Source organism: Falco naumanni, chromosome 10 (assembly GCF_017639655.2).
Source record: "Falco naumanni isolate bFalNau1 chromosome 10, bFalNau1.pat, whole genome shotgun sequence".
Classification (NCBI taxonomy): domain Eukaryota; kingdom Metazoa; phylum Chordata; class Aves; order Falconiformes; family Falconidae; genus Falco; species Falco naumanni.
In genome coordinates this window covers 33,863,815-33,881,786 of record NC_054063.1, presented here as the reverse complement: position 1 = coordinate 33,881,786, position 17,972 = coordinate 33,863,815, and the positions used below count along the sequence as shown (strand labels likewise).

General features: G+C 47.9%; 1 protein-coding gene across 1 annotated transcript in view; it reads left to right on the top strand.

The window, feature by feature from the left end:
* Positions 1 to 17,972, top strand: part of PPP1R16B (protein phosphatase 1 regulatory subunit 16B) — a 64,225-nt gene that overhangs the window by 33,060 nt on the left and 13,193 nt on the right. Inside the window, exons 3-4 of the mRNA XM_040609200.1 lie at positions 15,039 to 15,109; positions 17,121 to 17,266. Coding sequence (XP_040465134.1) covers positions 15,039 to 15,109; positions 17,121 to 17,266 — 217 coding nt within the window. The remainder of the gene's footprint in view (positions 1 to 15,038; positions 15,110 to 17,120; positions 17,267 to 17,972) is intronic.

Below are 17,972 nucleotides of genomic sequence, written 5' to 3'. Positions count from 1 at the left end.
TACTCTCTTGATAATGGGGATGTATGCTAGAGCATAGAGGAGAGAAAAAATTAGCTCAGGATTAAAATCTGTGCCACCCTGGAATTTAAATCACCTGTTCTGAGGAGCATAAAACCATTATCTGTGCTGGTGTGCCATAAAATCGTTGCAGATGCGCGTTCCTTGTTTCTGCATGTAAACCCTGTCTACACACGTGATTTACAGCGCTTTCCTGGACGCAGCAGGGTTTCGTGAATGCGGTGGCTTGTTTGTTTGCTCTGAATAAGCCCCGGTTTTGAAAATGAGCCTTGAGTTACTGTGAGACAAGATAAGAACAGTTTGGGGAAATTTCAGCGTTCCTGCCTCGCTGCAGGGCTTGGCTGTGGCGCTTCCCGTGACTCAGAGCGGCAGCGAGGCACCGGCTTCCTCGGAAATCACCCAGGCTTTGCAAAGCGGCTGGTGCGGTTGTTAAGTAAATCAGGTTTTCAGTGAGTTATCTCCGCTGCAGTTGTGTGTGATGGCTAAAATATATCTCGCTGTGCTCCTGTTGTCTCCGACGCACTCGAATTAACTGCCTGGCAGGGCGGGTGGAGGCGAAGGGGCATCTTTCAAAGATGCTCACGTAGTCCCTTCCTGACTCCAGACTGGTTTCGTTTTTCTCTTGTGGTAAGTCGAACGGGGGTCAGCAGCTTTTATCAAGCTATTTTTCTTGTGAAAGGGAAGCATTATCTGTGAGGGGAGATAGGGCACCCTGTGTGATATGGACGCATGGGAGCTGATCCAGAAATGTGGCCAAATAGGACCCGTCAGTGGGTCCACGTGGCCTGGCCCCTGGCCCTTGCTGCTGGTTTAGTCCTGGGGGATGCCATTCACCAACAGCAAATTTCTCCTTATTTCTAGTGAGAATATCGGAAAGGAAGGGATTGCCAGGCAGGAAGCTGGGGAAACCTTGTCATTCAAATCTAGTCTGCTCTCTTAAGAAACTCCTTGATTTAAATACTCTGGATGAAGGAAGGAGGGACCAGACGGTTGCAAAGCATCTCAAAACTGCTGACAATGTAAAGACCTCCTTATAAGAGCTCCTGCTCTTCCCACAGTTCCTTGAAGAACCTCTTTCTAATGGTCCTGAAATTTTACTGCAGAACAAAAACGTCGGGGAGGGTTTGCATATCTTGCCCAGCTGCTCTGGGGCTCAGGTCTACCTGAATTCCCACCTGACTGGGGCTCTTGTGGCTGGTGCTGGTGGGCTGGTGCCGGGGTGGTGAAGGAGACAGCTTTGCTTTACATCTTGTCTCCTTCCCATGGTGACTCCGCAGATCACAGCTGCCGTGATTTGTTCCTCTCTGCCTGCAGTGGGGATAGCCTTGCCTGAACCTCGCCTGTGTGTGCTGGGTGTTCATCTCCACTTTTATGGGTGTTTTATTCACTAGAAGTCCCTGGTGCAGATATTCTCCTTTGTAATCTCTTTGATGCTGTTGTGCATTACAGGCATAAACCACCCCAAACCAATTTGGTTATTGCATCTGGCTAGAGGAGCAGCCCCACTGGGGAGCAAGGCTTCCAGCAGTGATGAGGTTAATACAGTCTGTCCCGAAAACTATCTGTGCCTCATGCCAAGGCTGATTGTCATCTTGCTTCTTCTAGCCCCCGCAGATGTTCTGTCCCCAGAGCGGCTGTATGTGGCCATTTGATCTGTGAGGGATGGATGCACGTTTGCTGGGAAGCTGTCCCTGGCTTCCCAGCTCCTGGTGCCCTGTGAGGTGGGAGAGGCAGCGCCCAAGCCTGCTCTTCTGTGCCCTTCAGCCCCAAGCCCGTGGTGGGGCATGGAGATCTTGCTCAGCAAAATATGCTCTGTCCCCTCGTTATGCAAGCAGGGCCCATTTTAATGTGCTTTTTGCTGGTGATCCCCTTCTCCCCACGTGTGCCAGGTGGAGGAAACGTAATGGTCAAGCCAGAGGTTACAGCCCTAAGAGCTGGCACCAGCCAGGGCAGAAGCAGCGTGCTGCCTCCACACGCTCACTTTCCAAAGGGGAATGGATAGAATTTGGTTCAAGGTTTGTAGGTCAGGTTTCCATTATACAACTCTGCTGGTTGCAGCTGCTCACGTGAGATCCAGACCTCGTTGGATGCTCCTGGTTGGTGGGCTCCTTTCCCCGGGAATTGTTCTTTATGATGAGATGTACAGAAAGAAACAGGATTTCTCTGTTGTGGCTCTAACTGGGGTGGCAATAGAGGCTTGGACTGGGATTTGCTTCCGTCTATGAAATGTGGGAAACATCTCACAAACATTTGCTACAAACAGCTATGTAGAAAGAAATAAATTTTTTTAAGACTGTGTTCTTTCCAGACAAAGGTAGGACCAAAAACAGTCGAGGAGGGATCTTATAACTGATCACAGATCTAGTAATGAGGCTCAGATCTCCTGCATCTCCCCAGACAGGTACGAGTACTCTTGGCACAAGTCACGCTGCCCATGTTTGAAGGACAGGACTGCTTGTGTGAGGAAGGTTATACCCCTGGTTTACTAAGCGGGAGTGCAACCCTCCCATTTCATTTCACAAGGGATAAAATGGTCCACGGTGTCTCCAGGAACGAGAACACTTTGATTCCTGTCCTCACGGTGGTCTGTAAGGGCCCTGTCACCCTGGCTAGCCAGCCCTACTCCTGTTCTTGAAGGACTTGCTTTCAAAAAGTGCTGAGTAAGATGCTACTGGGCATCTTCTGCTGGATGCTGGTCAGCAGAGAAATACATGTTCTTTCACCAGAAGCTACCACTATGCTCAGTGCTAGAGACAGTGAATTTTGGGTTTAGCAGCAGGAAAAAGCAGGGGAGTGCTGGATCCAGCCCAAGCAGTTGCATGGGACTGCATGTCCCAGTACCGTGCGTGAGCCTCAAGCCGACTGTGGCTTCGCTGCGCTGTCACTGGGATCCACCTCTGCAACTTGCAATTAGTGCTGTCAGCAGAGCAGTGTAAGCAGCCACTTAAGCATTAATTGCTTTAATGAACTTACTAAGGTGTGCTTAGCTACGAAAGCATTTTGTTGCTAGTGTAAATTCTTAAATCAAAATATTAGACTGTGGAATGGCTGGGAGATGACACAAAGCTACAGCCTGGCTTTCCTTTTGTCTTGATATTCGAAGTGTGGGGGTGTTTAGCAACTTCCATCATGCGGTCTGTTCTCCTCAGTCATGCAGAAGCAGCCATGGCCAGCAGCGTGGCAGGAGAGCGTAAGGAGGCTCTCTCCTGGTTTGCTCAGAGGTAGGTGTAGGATGCAGTGAGTACAGGGCAATCTGCCACTCAAACCCAGAAGACGGCTGTCACCTTCCTTGCATTGTGACAGCTAAAAGGTGGCCCATGATGCTTGGGCTCTTGTAGTGTTACATATGTAATGAAAAACTCCCTGATGTGAGGGATCTGCTGCTGAGGGAGCTCTCTTAGAAGCAAACAGGATGGAATAAAACGGTTCATTAACAAAACTGGGTTTAATATGGAAGTAAGCAGTTTTCACCACTGTGGAGAGGAGAATGGTCCTGCCATTGCTAGTGGCAAAACTTAATGGGGAATTTTAATGACTTAATTATTTTAAGAACTGCCTTTTTCCTTGGGAAAAGCAATATACTTTGGCAAACTGAAACTGTTCTCCACTGTTGCAGAAAGGAAAACCATAACTTCTCTGAGCTGACTGACTGATGAGGGTATGGGAGGCATTTGACTTGCAATGCTGAATGTGGGGAGTTGGACAGGGTCTTGCATCCCAGGACAGAACCTCTCAAAGCGACGAAGGGAGAGAAGTGGGGTGATTTGCTCGGTCTCTGCTTCCTGCTGTTGCCTGCAACTCCTTGCTCCCAGCATCGAGGATTTATGTCTTCACTGTTCAGGGATACTGCTCTGATAAATGGGATGCCTTAAACCTGCACAAGAGCTGTAGGAGTTATGTATTTTTTTAATTTGCTGGTTTAAACTATGTGTTTTGCTAGTACTACTAATAAGCTCAGCGTGTAAATGTAAAGCAAAGAAATAAAAAAAAGTCTCTGTATGCGCCGAGACTAAAGCACTCATCTCAAACAGGATGAAACATCAGTGACATGGTCTGAAGCACTACGGCAAAGCACTTTCTGGAGGAGAATTTCAGCCCTTTTTCTCTTTACTTTAAGTAAAAGACTCCTAGACTGACCCCGAAGCCTGTTAGAGCAGCTGGGAGTCCTGAGCTCAGGTCCCAGGTGGGAGCTGTGCCCGCGGGCTCGGACCCCAGACCTCCGCTCCTTGTTCCTCTGCCACGATACGCACAGCTCCGCCGCGGGCAGTGAGAGGGAGCTGGCTTTCTCTCTCTGCCCAGCTCTGATCTGAAGGGTACTGCCGAATCCAAGCCGCACTCTGCAGGTGAAAGTTTCAGGCTGGCCGAGATGGCTTTGAAAGCGAAGGAGCTGCTCACTACAAAGGAAAGTGCTCCTGACCCCCGTGCAGTTTCTTTCTTTACAGCATCAAAGTGCAGGAAGCTCAGCCGAGGAGAGCTGTCTGGTTTGGAGTTTGCATGAGGCTGGCGCTTTGGTGCCTCTGGGTATGGCAGGGATGGGTGAAGGCAACAAGTTGGACTTTTTTTTTTTCTTTTTTTTTTTTTTTTCCTTTTTCTTTCTGAAAAGTCTAAATGACCTGTCAAGCTCTCAAGCTGCTTCCCACACATGGGCTAACCCCCCAGCACCCGTGAAGCTGTACTGCATCATCCAGCCTGGCAACGCTCAGCTGCTGCCTGGGGTGGAAGAAAGCAGAAATCACACAGAACGTGAGACAGAAGTTTCAGAGTTTTTGATTTTGTGTGATGGAGCAAGTGAAGTTACTGTTAAAACATGGTAGGCTGAATGCAAAACGCTTGACAGTCAGGTTATAAACCAAGCCGGGCTGTATCACTGCATGCCCACTTGTTTTGACCTAATTTAAAGGTCTCTTATGCAGTCTCTGAGGAGTTGTAGAAGGGGATTTCAAACCTTCTTCAATGAAATTAGGAAATATTAAGGAAATTAACTTTTTGTCCACTATATTTATTTTTTTTTTTATCGTGGATGCTCAAGATAATGGCTTTTAAATTTGGATTGCACGACTAGCAACCTGCAGTGAATTTATACTGTGACCTCTATTGAACAGACCATCCTCAGCTGGATCAGGCTCAGGGCCCACAAGGTGGATGGTCTCCAGCTTCAGCCCCTGGCTGGAGGGACCAGCGTCCCCTGTGCACAGCAGCCATCACGCAGTTCTTCATATACCTTCTGTCAGGCCTGTCTCATTTATTGTAAGTGTTACTGTCGCTGTGAAAAACCTGCAGTTCTGCCAAGCTGAGGTGCTAACTTCTGGTTCAACTCCTGAAGGTATGAGCTGGTTTCCATGCTGAACAGCTTTGATGATGATGTTTACGGATAAACTCTCTTGACTTCTCCGACAAGGGTTTGTTGGTTGCCAAGGGCTAGGAGAGGAGCCTGTGTGGCTCTGTAATCCTTTTGGTTATGCCGAAAACAAATTTGCAGCATGCTGAGTTGGGGTGTGTACATGTTTCTTGGAGATGCCCCTGCTCGGTATGTGGTGATGCACAGACCACCCATGCCTCCTGGCCAGATCCCCCCAGGGCAGTGTGCCACTATCTGTGGGGCTCTGTGCAGTTGCTCTGTGACCGGTGACAGCTGCCCGCTGCCCCTGCACCCCGTGCCAGCATCGGGCAGCTGCTGCACGGGGGTGGTGCTGGCACAGGGGGTTGCTTTGGGTTCAGAGGTGTTAGACCTGGAGAGTGGGTTGAACGTGCTTTTTCATTTATACAAAAGGGAAGGTTTAGGCAATGTGATTTGACTTTGTGGTGGGTGCTGAAATGAATGGAAAGTAGTTTGAAACTCTGGTGGAATAGTGGGATTTGATCAGTCCCCAAAATGGGCAGACTTCTGGGACTTGGGCTTGTGAGAGGGGGAGATAAAAAAGAGTTTGTCCTGGCTGGGTTACTGGTGCAGATCAGGGGTGGCTGTCAAATGTAGGCTTGGTGACCAAACGTGCTTCATCCTCCACCTTGGTGACAGCATCATTCCTGATTTGAAATCAAACGCAGCGTGCTGCCATGCTGCGAGCCCTTGGGGTGGCTTTGCTCCCCCACCTCTTGTGACTTGCTCTCCTCGCCCAGCCCAGGCCCTCGATGTGGCCAGCAAGCGGGTCCGAGCCCAGCGGTGGGTTCCTGCCCGAGGGAGCAATACTGGCTGGGAGTCACTGCCGAGCCCTGGCTTTGGTTTCTCTTTTTAAAATACTGATAGACACAATTACCAGACCTCGGTCAAGTACAAGGTTCACCTTGGGGTCTGGTGGCTGTCAAAGCTGTTAGCGCTGAGACTTCAGCTGCTTTGCCCAGATCCTCTCAGCTGGATGACCGGGAGGACAGGGGAGAGGAGAATGTTCTTGTGCTTAAAGGGTGGAGCTGGGATGTGGGACTCGAGGGCACTGTCGCAGCTGTGCCATGGACTGTCACTGTGACCTTGGCAAAGAAACTTGAGCCTCTGGAGTCTTGGTCTAACTCAGGCTGAGATGTCACATCTGTGAAAGTAGGAGAATACTGATTGTAAAATCCCAGGAGACAGCCTGGAGCTCGCTCTCGGAGATCTCTGAGTGAAAGGCCTCGTTGAAATTCAAATCTCTGAATTGTATAAAATTTGCAGCTGAATAATTACAGGTTGCAACAACAGAAGGGCTGCTAAGGAACGGCTGGTGCTTCTCTGGTAAAGTTCAGGTTGCTGCTAAATTTGCATGGAAGTTTTCATTCTGTAGTGTTTGGTTTTTGAAAGGAAACCACCATCTCTCATTATGTGACCGAAAAAAAGAAAGGGGAGGACTCTTCTGCTTTTATAGACATTTCCCTTGGAGTGCTGCACAGCAATGCAGCATTTCCAGTAAGAAGCGGTGGTGTTGAGCAGGGGGTGATGTTTTAGCAGATTACACTCTAAGTCCTGGCCTGCCCGGTGCTCTCCCGTGGGGTGTAATGGTGTGAGACACATCTGGCCTGGGTGCGATGTGGGGGCTGCCACCAGCTCCTGCTGCTGCCCTGTCATGCGGCGCTGGTTTTCAGAGGGCTGCACTGGGAGCGTGTCCCACACCGTGCTTCTGCCTTTCGCAGGCGCTTAGGTCCTGGCTACGTGGCACCCTGTTTCATGAACACAGTCATCCGTGGGAGCAGACCTATGGATGTGATTTGGTCCTGTGTTTCTTAAAGCACTTCATCCCCAATGTATTCATCCTAAAGGGAGACAAAGTTGGAAGAGGAAAAAAAACCCACAAATGTGCTGATTGAGGGCAGAGTGCGTGCTGCTGAGGGTGGAGAAAGTACCGAAACAGCCAGAGCAGCTGGACCTTCTCTAAGGGCCGAGTCCGATGCACAAGAGAGAAGAGGGGTCTCTGAAGCAGGGATGGCTGAGGAGCAGGGAAGGGGAGAGCCCGGTCTGCCGGCGAGTGCCTGGGCTGCCGTCAGCAGGCTGTCACTGTGGGGAATTGCTTGGTATTAATTCAGGGCAGCTTGAAAAGCAGATATGTATTTCCCCACCCCTCCACCAAAACCTCTTTTCCGTGACTTTAAATAGAAAGTTTTCTGGTTTATAATAGAGACCCTTAAAAACATTCGTGTGGTTCATGTCAACATACAGCTGCTTAGCTGAGGCCATAGGATGCCTGAAATATGAGCTGGGGCAGAGGCTGTTGACTCTGGAACCTAACAACACTTTCAAATGGCAATATGAACTATTTCCTGCTACACAGAGCATATTAGAGTATCCTCTTGCAAATACTGGCAGGCTGGCTCTGCATGGAGCTTGGGGGGTATTGCAGTTCTGCTCCTCGGATCACCTGTTACGTTACTATGATAATGTAACTGGGGGAGCTCTTCATGTACTGGGACAGCTGCAAAAGTTTACCTCCTGACAACATTGCTCACTTTTATCTAAACACTTCTTAAGCTGTCATTTCCATTAAAGCCAATTATTTTTTTTTTGCTGCATTTCCTTTTGGGTACCCTGCAAGATTTGTTTTCTAATAAGCTTAGTATAGACATCACAGGTGATGACTGCTGCATGTCTCTGTAGGTAGGTTTTGGTCCAATACATCAAAAGTAGTTTCTGAGCAGGTATATTAAGTGGGACCCTCTGTGCTACTCAGATAAAAGGCTTTGATGTTGTGTTGTCTGAATGGATTTGCGTCTGTTGTCATGACTTCCAAGAAAAGCTTTTTTTAGGAAGAAAGCTGGAAGTAGCCAGAGCAGTAGGAGAACAGCAGGTCCTGGTCGAGCACTTCCTGACTCTGTAGGTGCCCTGTGTCTAACTGCCTGAAACACGAAGAGAAGCGAAATGCGTTGCCTGCTTGCACCCACCAAACCCAACGTTTCAGGTGCAAACTCAAGAAACAGGGGGTGCAAGTTCTTATCGAGCCACTGCTGGGGGATGTGGCTGTCCCTCATCCCCCACTTTCTGTTGGTGTTCCCTGCTCAGGCCACTGGCTCGTGCGGCTCCGGCCACAGCAGGATGATTCCCTCTGCGCATTGTCAGCGCCTTGTGCTGAGCACCATTGCACCCTAAGAGCCGGCATTGCTCTGCTCGTCGCTGCAACTTTTGAGTCATCCTTGGGCAATTTGGCCTTGGTCTCCCTGGTTCATACCTCCATAAGTCTGACTTAATACTTTTTTTAGTACTCTTTAAATCAGCACCATTCAAATACCTACTCCAGAATGCCTCTTGAAGAGAGAAGAGGCTCTTTGGCAGCCCAGGTGTCCCAATGGTATCGGGGAATCTGCTTTCCTGGCTCCCTGCCCACAGAAATCCTGCTGAAGGCAGCTGAGCCCGAAGGTTATATAAAACACTCGTCCCTTTTAAAGCCTGTCATCTGTTTAAAAACCGTACCAAAATGATTTATTTATTCTTCCAATAACAGATGAGGAATGGGAAACCAAGGAATTAGTCTCTGACTTTAGTTTTCCTTTATGTATTTGGTATATCCTGCGTGGACCAATTTCACTGTTAGTCTGAGTAGGCGGAGAGGATGAGGATGCTTTTGAACATGACACTGTGTCCTTAGAAAGGCTTGTTAGATGGTGACATCCTCTAATTTTTATTTTCCCTGTTGAAATGAATTTGGCTTTGTTTCTGCTGCATCCTTTGAGCATTGCTGGTTGCGGATGGGTAACTTGCACACAGTTACTTGAGTAATTCCATGTGGATGGCAGCCATTAAAGAAAGATGCTTTAGCACCACTAGCACTAAGTGGATTATCAAAGCTTGAAGTCCTGTAGACACAGAACAAGAAAAATGTGGGATGCAGTAGGGTTTGGGCGCCTGGCTGTGGCCCATTCTTCCAAGACACGGCTGTAGGCAGCTGTGCCCTTGGAGCGTTCTTCTTAGTGCTCTGGTACTACAATGATGGGTAGGAGTTAAAGCATAAAGCAAATATTGATTGAAAGGCACAAAGAATGGGAGAAAGAATGGACCCTATGCATGAAATAAATGGCTGACAACTTTCACTTGCTGTCAGAATAAAACTTGTGTATGAGCTGGGCACTGAGCTCTGCGGGAAGAGCCTGCCGTGCGAAGCAGGCTCCTTGGGGCTAAGGAAGGGTATGCCCTCTTAAGCAAGAAGCATCAAATTCAGAAGGAGATTTTCCTTGAAGGAAGCAGCACCTGGGCTGAGTGTAGCTGCGTGAAATATCCCTGCCCATGTGAATATGGCACGAAGCAGATGGGACACTGCTGGCTTCTTTCCAGACTTCCCAGATTTTGTGGGTATATTAGAAGGAATGTGTGTGCCCAGCTATAAACTAGGTAGGAAGTGTCTTAACAGGCTTTGAACCTTCCCAAGAAAGCTTGGTGATCAATCATGATGGGATGTCTCAGCTGCTAGCTCAGCAGGAAAACTGGGCCATATTTATTTTTAGGTGTACTGAATGTTTGTAGCTGTCTGAGTATGGGGGTTTGTTTTCTGTGGGCTTTTTTGTCCTTCAGAAAGCATTAGGGACCTGCAGAGTTTATCAGTGGAGCAGGACGAGATATCAGTTGTACGTTGCAGGGAGCGGAGGATAAGGCTGAGTAAGTTCATCCTGTTATTGCTCAGGTTTTAGGTACGCTTTTAAATCTGAATATCATAGTATACTGTGTTAGGAAGCTGGATGCTTTGCTGGCAGAGCACTCATAGCTTCAATGCTCTTTTCCTGGCAACATTTCTCCTGTGTAATAAATAACCCTGCAAAACCATAGCGGTCAAAATGCAGCTTTGAAGTAGCTGAGCCCATCCATAGGACTGTGCCTGGTAGGGGATCTGTCTCTATCTAGACCTTTGCCAACATACCCGTGTGGCACAGACACCACCAGTATCTCACTGTAAGTAATGCTGGGAAGAGTTTCTGCTATGCTGGGTTTTTGACCAAAGCTACATTTGGGTGGAAGTGACTTCTAGCAGTGTGTAAAAGTATGCATCTTCATCCAAGTGAAATTCTTTTCATTTTATTTAGTGTAATTAGGTACAAGCATACAAGAATTTTTCTACCGCTGTAGAGACCTCAGGGAAATAGTAGCTTTTAAAGGTGGCCTGAGATCCAGAAAGTGAAATAGAAGAGTTTAAATATTTTTAAAAAAATAATCATTGAATGCAAAGGATCAAGAGAAACCTGCATTTTTTAAAACTAATGGCGCTGTGTGTGTAAACTTGGAGCACATAGGTGAGCCTGCTTACCAGTATGGACAGTTTGCCACTATGTATTTTTGGGGAGGAATCAGTACCTCCAATCAGAAACGTACGTTTGGGGGGGGGGGGGTTCCCCTCCTTGGTATCCATATCAGTTTCACTTAGCTTCTTCTGTGATGAGATATTAATACTTGAGGTATGCAAACACTGGGTATAGATGGGCGTGTAATAATATCCAGAATTTTATGCTGTAGCTAATTGACTTAGGGGGAGCTGCACTGAGGAAGGCATAATTTTCTTCATGGAAAAGTCTTTGTCTGCTTTAGGAACTTTTCTGGAAAAGCTGTTTCTAGTGTAAACTCAGTGGGAAGTAGCATTGATGAAAAATGATAGTGCTGGAATATCTCTTCAGATGAGAGAGCTGATCACCCTGCATTGAATTTTCCTTGGGGCTTTTGCTTTTTTTTTCTTCCCCCTGATTTATAGGTTTGGGGGAGAGTAAGTGAGGGTTGAATATGCCTGGGAGGAGAGGGAGCTCCTGAGAAGTGCGTTTGTTGTGTTCAGGGAGGACAATCTGTCTAAGGCTGCCCTTAGTGATGTGATGGAGAGTGACTTAAAACCTAGGATGTATTTTCACAGCTGTTGTGGGAGCTTTTTCCATCTAATACAGCACAGATGTGAATGATGAAATATAAATTGAAGATTAATGTACGTCATCTTGGCATGTGAGAGGTTCAATTATAAGCAGAGCAAGCAGAATAATGGAAAATACATTTGAGTGATCGTTCAGTTAATACAATTTGCAATGAATTATTCACAACAATTTGTTCACCCAGCTCTTATTGTAATCACTCCCATTCCTTCATTTGCTATGCGTTTGAAACTGCTTCCCACAACTTGTGCTTGACATGTAATAAAGCATATCCATGCATCCAGCCCCTTCTCCCCACCTGCCCCCCACCTACATGCAAAGAAGGACAGATTTCAAAGAGCTCAGTATTTGAGGCACTGAGCTCTCTTTAAGAAATGAATTGCAAATTAAAGTTATGTTAATGTGGAGGCTGCTGCTTGCTGAACCTGCCGATGTGATTTATAAAAGCCCATTTGTTGGGCTTGGAGTGCCCGGGGCTCGCAGAGGACCTGGTTCCACACTTTACCTATGGTTCCAGGTGTGGGGGGCATCTTCCTTTCACAAGTGAGGTGCTGAGGCTTGAGCTGACAGGAGGCGGTCAGCTGGCATCGAGTGATTCATCTGCATCTTTGCGAGCCGAAGCCTATGCTTCCTACCTGTGTAGCATCATTTGTGCCTGGAGGTGGGAGGAGAAGGTGTTGGGCTTTGCAGCGAGGCATGTGGCACTGGCAGGCTGGAAGAGAAGCGCTTTGCTTGCTCAGGTCCCTGTCCCTTATGTTGTGTGTTAAGCAGCAGAGCGGGTCAGTGGCAGGGCCACAGCCCTGGAGCTGAGGGGCTGGCTTCCAGCACTGCAGAGCATCGCGGTTGTGCCCTCCCTTTCCTATCCTTAAGGCACTGGAAAACCCACAAATGCACATTCCTCCTGAAGTTTATGAGAAAGGAGGACTTGTTGTTCCCAGCCATGTGGGAGGGAGGGGCTGTTCCTGGGCAGTGGGCTTGGGGAAGGTGTCCACGTCCTTTCCCCGTGTCCCTCTGCAGGCACGGCTGCAGGGAGCGAGGGGTGATGAAGCTGCTCTTTGCCACCCTATGCCCTGCTGCTGGGGGTGGTGGGGAGGAATCGGGGCTGTGTTCTGCTACGAGCTCAGTGGGACACTGGGTAAATCCCCTCGCTTGTGAAAGGGGGCATATGTAATAGGAAATGGCAGTTTCTGGAGACTTCTGCCTAGCTGTTGGGATTTCTTGTCTGTAGCATGAGGAATACTGAAGGCAACATCCCTCTGACTTGAGAGAAAAGAGCCAGGACTCACTGCTGCCCAGCCCTGCGCTCCCCCTGCCTAACCCCAAGATGCAAACTGCAGCTTAGGACTGGTTGGAAAAGAGTTTGATCTCTTCTTCAAGCCATGTTTGCCTGGGCTCATTGGTACCACATCCATACCTAGCTTTGTTAGCTCACTTCTCTGTGCTCTTTTTCTGGTGCCCTGTGGTTGTCAGTCTTCAGTGCATTGGGAGATGCTGAGAAATGTTTTGAGGGCTGTGGTGAGCTGGTCCCAAGAGCAGATGGGAGCTAAGGGGAAGTGCACCGAGAACATGAGGGCTGCTGCAGGGGTTAGTGGAGAACTCAGAGCTGCTTTAGGGTAAGATAATTCCTTGTTTGAATCTTAACCCTTCAAGGACTCTTACAAGCTCTGTCAAGCCATGGTTGCAGAGGGTTCGACGCAAACCCCCACACTCTGTAACAAGCTGGGGTTTATGCTGCTGCTTCTTCCCATGGAGGGACAGCACTTGTAAGGTTAATCTGCCGGCATCTACTTGTCCAAATCTCCATAATCAGGCAAAACATGATTATGGAGCTGCATGTCATTAGTACACAATGGCTCTTAAATGACTGAGATTGAATTAAAACCCTAATGGCAAAGCATCCAAAGTAACTAAGAGACAACCAGATCCACTAGTGAATGACTCTCCTATCACTCAGCTTGGATTAGGAGAGCAGGAGCTTGAGGCTGGCCAGAAACAGTAGAAGCACAGTCATTAAATTGGATATACTGGCTGGGGTTCAGCGCTTTTATTACTGTCAAGCATGCAAGTGTCAGGGGGTGTGAGCTGGGTGTAGGCGTGGGCTTCCTGCACTGGCCTCTGAGCTGGAAAAAACTCGGGCTCTTTGGACTCGCCGCAGCGCGGAACGAGTTTTGTTCTTTGTTGTATTCTGCTTTTTTGTATCTGTTTCATTGAACAGGTGTCAATGCCTTGAAATTATTTCCAGCAAACGTAAATGCTAGCATTCATTTCTGGTTGAGTGAAACAATCGTGATGTAAAGTGCTTTATTTCACTTCTGTCTGGTTTTGCCTTCCTTTTTGCTAACGTCAGACCACTGGTTTCCAAACAAAATTTCACTTTGGTTTTGATTTGCCTTTCTTGCCTGTTCATTTCCCAGATCTTTTAAACAATGCTTCATAAATCAACTTTGATGTCATTGTAGACATGCTTTCTGTGTTCTACTTTGGATGCCAGAAGTGTTCTGTCCCCAGAGCCAGCCGGGCAGGTTTCCCTATGGATGTGTTGGGGAAAGAGCTCCCTCTAAGAGCGGGACAGTGATCAGTCATGAGCAGCAGAAGCAGAGGCTACAGGATGCTTTGGGAGTAACCAATCTTGCAGTCGTTTTGATTGCCAGCTCTGAAGATAGTTATTGCCCTTTTTAGCTTTGTTAGTGTTCCTTGTTTTGCAGCTCTGGTTTCACTTGATGGTCGCATCCTTGCCATCAAATAAGATGGGACTTGAATATCTGTTGCTACCCTGGCCCCAGGGAGATGATTCTGAACCTCTGGCTTCTGCCTGTGCTGTCAGTGACATTTGAAGTGGGGAAAAGCATCAGGCAGTGGAATCTCGAGAGAAAAAGCAGGGAATGAGGAAGCAAACAACAAAAGATGTGTACAGATCATCAAGATCTGTCAGCAGTGTTGAATCTGAAGAGTTCCTGGTGTTTATATGAATTTATGTCCTCTGCCAACCTTATTGCTGTTACTTTGTGCAAGATCTGTACCTCGGAGAAAACTTTGTTTTTCCCCTAGGGGCTAATAACTTCTCCTGTGCTTCCAAAATGTGCATTTTAATGAAATAAATCTTATCCTTTCCCCCCAGAGCAGCAATTAAAAAATGAAGCCTCTGGGAAGCTTTTGTCCAATACCCAACAACGCACGTGAGGTGTCCAAAGCAACCCCAGTGTATTTTAGGTATAGCAGGCCCCTGAACCTACTGGGCTTCTTGTCCCAGATTGATGACTTCTTGAGGCAAGACCTCATCCCTCCCACAGTGAGATCTCTCTTACGGTTGTAGCTCAGGACCCCAAAATCACCAATTGCCTCTGAGCTCTCCGGGGCTGCAGTGTGCAGGGGCTGCACTCAGGTGTTGCAAAGCACAAGATAAAATTTGTAGACTGTTCCAGCTCAACTTATGAAAATGATAGCTGCAATAGCAGCCTCCTTTGGAAGGAAGGTGAAGGAAAATTGTATGCTGGTGCTCTCTGCTGGATAAAACTAAGAAAGCTTTTTTCTTGCTGCACTGTGGTGGCTGCGGGTTCACACCAGCGCTGAGCTCTTGGCTGCGAGGTCTCCTGCAGCTCTGCCCACACTGGAACACCCTGATGGTGTGGGTTGCCTTTGTCTTGAACTGGCCAGGGCCAGCTGAGAGCAAGAGATGTGTTAGGATTACTGATCTGACTCTCCTTTCCTCTCATCTCCTTCCCGTACAGTGTGTTACTTGCTGAAGAGCAACATCAGCCCAGACCTGTGCAATGAAGATGGATTAACTGCGCTGCATCAGGTGAGGTGTGGGAGGAGGTCACAGCTCCCTGCCGCTCCACACTGTTGCATCTTCCCGCTGCCCTCTGAGCAGACCTGTCAGGGTAAACAGAGAGAGCTCTTGTATTTCTTTTCTTTTTAAATTTTATTTTCTCTCAGTTGCAGCAGTGAAACTTCACCATATTGTGCTGGTGGTCCTGTTTCTTGGGGAGCAAACTGAGATCAAAACCTTCTCTTGCTGTATCCCAGACTTTGTTCAGTGATGATAACAGCTCAGGAATCTGGGCTGGATTTCAGATGTGAACATTTCTCCCACCCTTTAATCTTTTCAGGGCTGGGCTGTAAACTCCTAAACTAAATTAGCTCAAATTTAGAAACTTTGGCAACCCATGAGCTTTCAAACTGGTGTAAATAAATGACGTACAGGATGGTTGGAGAGCCTGCTGCTGCTCTCCAAGTTCAGGGACTTCCGAGAGTCTGTATGGGATGGCAGCAGCTGATCGCCAGTAAAATACAGACTTGCTGTGGTGATGTGGGAGTCTGTGTCCTTCCTCAGAGCCTCTGCACTGATCCCATAAGGGGGTTTCTATTCTTCTTCCTAAGGCCCCTGTCCCCACCTGTCCTCTTGAGTCCTGATTTCAGTACGCGGCTCCCCGGGAGCCAGCCCGTGCCTGGCAGCTGCCGTGACACACAGAGCCATGGTTGTCACACTCGCTCCGAGGGTGGAACAGGGACTCATGGGGCTTTTGCCCTTAGACCCTGCTGTAAATGCTCCCATTGACTTGGGATTTTGGATTCTTCTGCAAGTTGCTTGCTCTCTTCAAAGCTGGCTGGATGTTTGCTTAAAAATGCAAACTGGCTTCTAGAGGAATAAAAGGTCCCTGTCACCACCACTTCTCCAAAGAGATATTAATCTGCACACAGAGAAATGCTGACAGCCTCATTGCTTTCCCCACTAGGTACTGAAGCCATGGAGTATCCTACCCCGCCCACTGCAGGATCAGTTATTATAAAGGTGCATTTAGGAGTTGAGGTGGCAGTGTTGCATCCACTAGAGTTAATTGAGCCCCCGAACAGAGAGAGGCTCCAAAGTGTTGCCCATTAGCGGTGGCTTCCAGCGAAGGATGCAGTTACACTTCTCTGATAACTTGGCTGTGTGACAGGCGTGATTTTAACCTCGCTTCCATATAACAAGTAGTAAACAGAAATAGAAATACATGAAGGGTCCTTGTCACTCAGCCGCTAAAATGCTTGTTGTGGGTTGTAATTCAGCCCCATTACAAGCTGTGAGTCTCCTGTGTAGGTCTGCAGTAATGCATAGGCTGCAAACAGGCTTCTTGTACAAGAATGAATCTTATTTTAGAATCTTTATTTTTATCTTATGAATCTTTATATTTATCATATGCACGTTCATCTCAAGAAGTGACCACAAGATGGATCAAAAGAGCAAATTCCACCTTCCCCAAAGGAAAGCAGTTGGGGCCCTTTTTGCAGGCTGCCTCTGGGACTGTGGTGTAAATGCATCGAGGATGCTGGGGTTTTTTTTTCAGGAGATGACAGGTGCACTGTCAAGTACCTCATAATTCTGGGAATCCAACTTGCAACTCTTCAGATAGCTGCGGTAGGTAGCGTGAGATGCTGAGAAGACTTTTACTTGTCACATGCCAGTGTGTGGGATTTTCCCTAAGAAAAGGGAATGTCAGCTTTTTAGCTCATCCCCTGGTATGTGGTTATACCGGTTATGTTGAATTTCTGCTATGTTTGCTCTTGAATATGGAAGACCCAGTAGAACAGAAGCTGTTGAGTATTTGCTGTTACTCCCTGCTGGTTCTGCCCCCAAACCAGGGGGGCCTGTAAAACACCAGTGACCTTCAGTCTGTCTGCGGTGGGTATTTAACTCTGGAGGTGCTTTGCCAAACACTGCAGGATAAAGTAGGTTTCCACATCCAGGTACCCTGGTACAACTGAGCTTGCATGAGCCCTCATCTTCCCAAAGTTTAAAAAACCCCCAATCTGTATCCCTTCCTCACCAGTGCTGCATAGACAACTATGAAGAGATAGTCAAGCTTCTCCTCAACCACGGGGCCAACGTCAATGCGAAGGACAACGAGCTGTGGACTCCACTGCATGCAGCAGCTACATGTGGTCATATCAACCTGGTGAAGATCCTCATCCAGCAGTAGGTGGCTTTTTGTGTCTGTCCCTTTCTGCAGATCTGATTCCACCCACAGCTTCTGTGGCTGGAAACCGAGACTGCTTAGTACCTTGCAGGATTGCGGCGGTGGTGGTTGTTCCCTGCTTTCGGGCTATTCATGGGACTTCTTCCTGCTTGGGGGAGAAGGGGGTGGAGGAGGAAGAGCAAAAAGGCTGAGGAGGCACAGCAAAACCCTGGGTGACTTAGTTTCATGAGGCTTCTGGAGACTGGGCCAAAATTTGCCACTTTTTGCCCATATTCTGGTGTGTACATGTCTGTGTTTGTGCTCATTGAACTCTGCTGGCTTGGTAGAAATAGCAGCAGCCAGCGGGATCCACCCTTAAGCTCTTAAACACAACTTCAGGTCTTCCAGCCACAGTCAAAGAGACACTGATGTAGGAGGACAGCGGCATGTTTGTGTAGCTCAAATGCTTGGGTGAACTTTGTGACCTCTTACTGGCTCTTAATTAGTAACCGTAATTAGCTTGTGGTCGTGCATTTGTTGCCCAGTGTTGTGACACAGGGTGCTTGCACTGGACCTTCCACTTGACTTTACCAAGGCTCAGGTCTTTTCCAGACTTGCCAGCAAGGAGGAGGAAGCCAGATGTGTTTTGAGCTGCACCAAGTGCAGCATTTAATGAGCACCTGCTGCAAATCCTCTCTGGAGCAGATAGTCCTGCTGTCCGGAGCC